Genomic DNA, 5,097 nt, shown 5'->3' with positions numbered 1-5,097 from the left:
AGACGCTGAGGCTGACTGGGCGTGGAGTCGGGGGCTGCAGGAGCTGTCTAAGTGGAACTCCTCTCTAAGGGGAGCCACTTTCTCTGCTCTTCCGGAGGAGTGAGAGGCTCGGTCCGGCCTGGGAAGACCTCTCTGCCCCGCCGGGAGTGAAAAGTTAAGCTGGGGGCACTCAGAAGGGCATTTTGGACCAGGGAGGGGTGGAGACGGGGGATGCTTGGAACTGAGACCCTCGGGCTCCCTCACCCCCTCCCTTCCTCCTTCCCTTCCTCCGGACTCTCCCAGGGAGGTGCACCTGGGAGAACCTGGCCTGGGGGTGTGTGTAGAAGTGGAAATAGGAAGGGGTTGGAGAGGGGAAGGGAGGCCTGGGCGCTGGAGAGGCCACCCCTGGGAGGCGGGCGTGGGGAGGGGGCAGAGGTCGCTTCTCTCTGGCAGGGCCCTAGGAGAAACTCGAGGAGCTCCAGACGGCTCGCCGCCATAGGGGAACGATCTCCTGGGGCTCGGCGTTCCCTCTCAGGGTTCCGGGAAGGATAAGGCAGAGGGTGAGGGGAGCACAAGGTGGATGGGCAGTATCAGGGCTAGATTAGTGAGAGAGAGAGGGTAGTCAGGAAAGGGGCAACGTGTGGGACAGGACAGTACCTGGATGAAGGAGGCAGAGACGGTGCTCAGGGGGAGGGGAGCCAGCCCCCAGGAGGAAGGGGGCAGTATGAGGGAAGAGCTGATATCCGAGTGAGAGGATAGTGCCAAGATGAAGGAGAATATAGATCAGTGTCCAGAGGGAGAGGGCAGTGGTGGGGAATGGGCAGTACCAGGCTTCAAGGGGCAATGCTTAGGAGGAGGGCAGTCTGGAGGTTTACTCTGAGGCTGAAGGGGCAATGTGGGGGAAGGGAGCAGGGCCCAGCGCAAGAGGGCAGTGGTGGGGAGGGAACAGTGCAGGTTTTCCTCTTCCCTATGGTGACATCATGGCAAATTCCCAAACTGGACGGACCCGGCTCGGGTGACGTCTAGCAGGGCTGAGCCGGTTCGGGCCAGCCCGGGGGGACCTCGATGCCAGCCGAGGGGCTGGGCACTGCTCCCGCCTGGCCAGAGCCCTGGGGGCGGGGTTCTGCTCCGCCCTCCCTCGGCTCGGACTGTGCCCTCGGCGGGCATGCGGACCGGCAGGGTAGGGCTAGGGCGGGCTTCTCTGGGCCAAGGATCAAGGTCTCTGTCAGGAGTTATGCCTCCACACTTTCCTGCCTCCGGGACCCGGACTCTGAAGAGGGCGCAGTAGAGTCCCAGCGGAGTTCGAGAACCCGCGCCACCTATGCCCGAGGCGGGACCTATTATGTCCCCGCCCAGGGGCGGGGTCACTTAGTCCTGAGAACCGCCCCTCAATACTAGAGCCTCTCGGATGCAATCACTGGGAGCGGAAGTTACGAAGCCCCGAGAAGAAGGCGACGGAAGTGGAAGCGCTACGGCCTGTCCGTGCGCATGCGCCAGTCTGGTCCTTTGCTGCCGTTGCTCAGAAGCTACTCTTTTTCCCTACACTCTCCTTTAATTCACGCGACGGGGTTCGCGGACCCCCGAGTCGTGGTCGCGCGCTCAACACCTCTGCTGCTCTCGTGGCCGTTTCGCGATGGCGGGCATCCTATTTGAGGATATTTTCGATGTGAAAGACATTGACCCGGAGGGCAAGAAGTTTGACCGAGGTAAGTAAGGTATGTAGGGGCGGTTGAAAGGGAAGGGGCTGTCGCCCTCCTCTTCGACGCACCTCCGGGCCCCACGTCCTGTCCTTCCAACTTACGTGGCCTGCTCCTACTGGCAGGCACTCTCTCAGGAAACATTCTATAGATGAGAAGACTTTGATACGAACTCTCCCTGGCTTCACACATGATATGCCCAGCACCTCGGTGGCCGTTTGCCACAGATGTGCGAATTGGTCATCTTTCATAATCATAATTGCTATCTGCTCTGCTACGCACTCTACTGTGCACCTCACACATACTTTGTCTTATTCCTCTTGTGAGTCCCTGAGAGGTGGGTGGTGTCTTCCCTATTTTGCCGGAGAGGTTAAATAATCCACCCAAGGCTGCACAGCAAGTAATCTGAAGTCAGAGCCTATATTGTTGTATTGTCCTCAGAATCTTTAGCTCTTTGTAGAAGTCCTCTCTGGGTTAGAGTTAACAGCTTGGTATAAACGACTGTTCTGTCGTTGATCAATAATTGTTTCTCTTTGGTGTCTCTTCCTTTGCCTGGAGACTGAAATGTTCTTTCAGACCACACACCAATTCTTATATATCTTGGTAATCCACTCAGCACATTGCCTAGCACAGAAAGACTAAACCTTTGAAAGAATGAATACCATGCCCAAAGTCAGGTTGTATCTTAATCACCTATGCAGGGCTAGAACTTGGATACTATTCCATGCCAGGGGACCTTTGATTCTTTTCTGGGGATTCCATTTCCTAGCCATAGTTTTCTTCCCCTTTTCCTTCTTGCATATCTGGTTCTGATTGAGCCTGCACTTCTGTGAGTGTAGAGGAGAGATCAGTGAATGTAGGCTGGGTTAGATTGTGTTCTGTTGCCTGTAATCCCCAAAGTGGGTCTGCTCAGAGCCTGGCAATTACCTCTACTCTCTTAATTTACTCCCCACCCCTACAGTGTCTCGACTGCATTGTGAGAGCGAATCTTTCAAGATGGACCTCATCTTAGATGTAAACATTCAGATTTACCCCGTAGACTTGGGTAAGTATTGTACACAGCAAGGGACTTTTTGCTGTTACAACTGATTTTCATTTTCAGATATTGCCATTATTTTCAGGTGACAAATTCCGATTGGTCATAGCCAGTACCTTGTATGAAGATGGTACGCTGGATGATGGTGAATACAACCCCACAGATGATCGGCCTTCCAGGTGAGGGAGATGAGAAGGGAGTACTTGAAATAGCCCCTGAGGACTAAATAGATTGATAGTATAGAAAGACCTTTATTTAATTCATGGAATAAGTGATTATTAGCAGAATCTGAGTAACCACAAGGAAATTGCTATATTTAAGAATTCAGGCAGCCACGTATTTATCAAGAGCAGTGATTACATGCTAGTGAGTTGTGTTTTAATGCCTGAGAATGACCACTGAGTGACATAGGTGATATGAAGCTTGGGTTTTGGGAGGGAGCTTGGTGTGGCAGAAAGGTTTTGGAGCCACATGAGTTCAAATCTCAGCTCTATCGCTTATTTGCTGAATAACCTTCACCTCTTTTGGTTTCAGTGTCCTTGTCAGTAAAATAGAGATGGTTATTTCCAGCCACAGAGGATTAAATGGTACCATATTTATAAAGTGCCTGTTGTTATAATACAACTTAGTTACTAGTTACCATTTTAAAAGGGCCTCTTACTATTGTTAGTTACTATTAAGAATAACTTTGCCACTGTTGTTCCACAGGGCTGACCAATTTGAGTATGTAATGTACGGTAAAGTGTATAGGATTGAGGGAGACGAAACTTCCACTGAAGCAGCAACACGTCTGTAAGTTCGGTGGTTTTGTGAGAATCTTCCCCCCTTCCCTGTCCTGAGAATTTGGGCAATGCTCATGCTTCCTGTTTTGGGTCCTTGTCCACAAGCACCTCAGAAGGAAACTGTTTTGGAAGATTCCATTTTGAAATGTAAGCTGCTCACTTTGCCATTTGTCAGGACCTAGGTCCATGGTCCAGATGTGAAACTGGTAATTTTGCTATGTGAAGTGCAAAGGAGAGTTGCTTCCCCAGTAACTAAATGCAACGTCAAGAGATTAAACTGCTAGGCTCTTCTCTTTTTGTTTTTTTTTTGTGTGTGTTTTGCTATTCTGCATTCCAGTTCCTACTTCTTTGGTTTCTGTGCCCAACTATTTTTTCTTTTGTTTGAAATCTTATTAAAACAATATGTGCGCATTGTAAGAAATTCAAAAAGCACAAAAAGATAATGTAAAGTAGGAAAAGAAGTCACCTATAATTTCATACTCGGAGGGAACATTTTATGTTAACATTTTAGAATAGTCTAGGTTTTTTCTCCTGTGTATTTTTTTTTTTTTTGAGATCATTTTATTACAGTGTTCACTTCTCCTTTTGCTTAATGTTATATAAAACATATTTCTTCATGTCAATTTAAAACTATTCCTAAACATATTAATAGCTGCATAACATTCTATAAATGGATATATTTTAATTCATTTGACCATTTCCCCAATTTGGGGTATGTAGGTATTTTCCACTGTTGCTAATGGAAAGAATATGCCTTGCACATGTCTGTGTGTTCATCTTTGTCTGAATTTTAGTTCCTAATGACAAAACACTAGAAGGGTGCCTCTTTTCTTTCTTACTTGGGGATGGAGAGCTGCTGAGGATGCAGAACAGCTGCTCCAGAGCTCAGACTCATGGCACTGGGGCCTTCTGTTTCAGCTCTGCCTACGTGTCCTATGGGGGCCTGCTCATGAGGCTACAGGGTGATGCCAACAACCTGCATGGATTTGAGGTGGATTCCAGAGTTTACCTGCTGATGAAGAAACTGGCCTTTTGAGCCACCCAGGAAGCCAACCCTGCTGTTTAGTCACTCAGATCATGGACATTTTGTCCATTTCTGCCCCAAACTTCCATCTGACTTGTCCTGTTGAGGGCATCACCATCCAGACGTTCAAGCCTGAATAGCAGTTGCTGTTGTTCACCTGTTACGGAGGGGCTGGCTCTCTGTCCACCATGGGTGCTCCTTTAGGTGGTCTGGATGCATTGGGAAACTGACTTGGAAGACTCAGTGGAAATCCTTAAACTGAATTAGAAGTTGTTTTGTGTATATGATTTTTTAAATTAAACTTAAATTTTTCAGACTCCCTCGCCCTTTTTAATCTTCCATTTCCATTAAAAAATATTCCGTTCTGGTACATTTCTGGCCCATAGCCAGCTGATCATGTATCAGTGTAGGATCTATCACAGCCTTTTTGTATCTGAGTTCAGGGTTATCTCAGTCTCCTGGCCAACTAGTCCACTAGTCCCAATATTTGTCCTGTGATGTGGTTTTCTATCTGGGAGAGAATGTTCTTGTGCTTTTGGCTCCTGAAGGCATCCCAGGCCTGGAAGATACCACCCATTT

At 48.7% G+C, this 5,097-nt stretch overlaps 1 protein-coding gene across 3 annotated transcripts; it reads left to right on the top strand.

Annotated features, from left to right (window-relative positions):
• Positions 1-865: 865 nt before the first annotated feature.
• POLR2H (RNA polymerase II, I and III subunit H) lies at positions 866-4,834 on the top strand. Of its 3 annotated transcripts, none has more exons than XM_037839366.1 (5): positions 866-1,685; positions 2,638-2,721; positions 2,822-2,891; positions 3,421-3,504; positions 4,413-4,834. In XM_037839366.1, the coding sequence occupies exons 1-5, from the start codon at positions 1,613-1,615 to the stop codon at positions 4,528-4,530; spliced, it is 429 nt and encodes a 142-aa protein (XP_037695294.1). In that variant the 5' UTR covers positions 866-1,612; the 3' UTR covers positions 4,531-4,834. The 3 variants fall into 3 exon arrangements, with proteins under 3 accessions (XP_037695294.1, XP_037695286.1, XP_037695299.1); XM_037839358.1 differs by having other exon boundaries at positions 873-1,685; positions 2,798-2,891; XM_037839371.1 differs by having other exon boundaries at positions 876-1,694; positions 2,798-2,891; positions 4,413-4,832.
• The last annotated feature ends 263 nt before the right edge of the window (positions 4,835-5,097 follow it).

The sequence above is a fragment of the Choloepus didactylus genome, chromosome 1, assembly GCF_015220235.1.
Source record: "Choloepus didactylus isolate mChoDid1 chromosome 1, mChoDid1.pri, whole genome shotgun sequence".
In the NCBI taxonomy this organism is placed as follows: domain Eukaryota; kingdom Metazoa; phylum Chordata; class Mammalia; order Pilosa; family Megalonychidae; genus Choloepus; species Choloepus didactylus.
Note: the sequence above shows the minus strand (reverse complement) of the source record. Positions and strands in the feature narration are given on the sequence as shown.

Bases quoted from the DNA above. Each gene is read 5' to 3' on its own strand.
- POLR2H (XM_037839358.1), top strand. From the start codon at position 1,613: ATGGCGGGCATCCTATTTGAGGATATTTTCGATGTGAAAGACATTGAC. The intron at 1,686-2,637 runs GTAAGTAAGGTA...CCACCCCTACAG, and splicing joins GGGCAAGAAGTTTGACCGAG to TGTCTCGACTGCATTGTGAG. The intron at 3,505-4,412 runs GTAAGTTCGGTG...CTTCTGTTTCAG, and splicing joins ACTGAAGCAGCAACACGTCT to CTCTGCCTACGTGTCCTATG.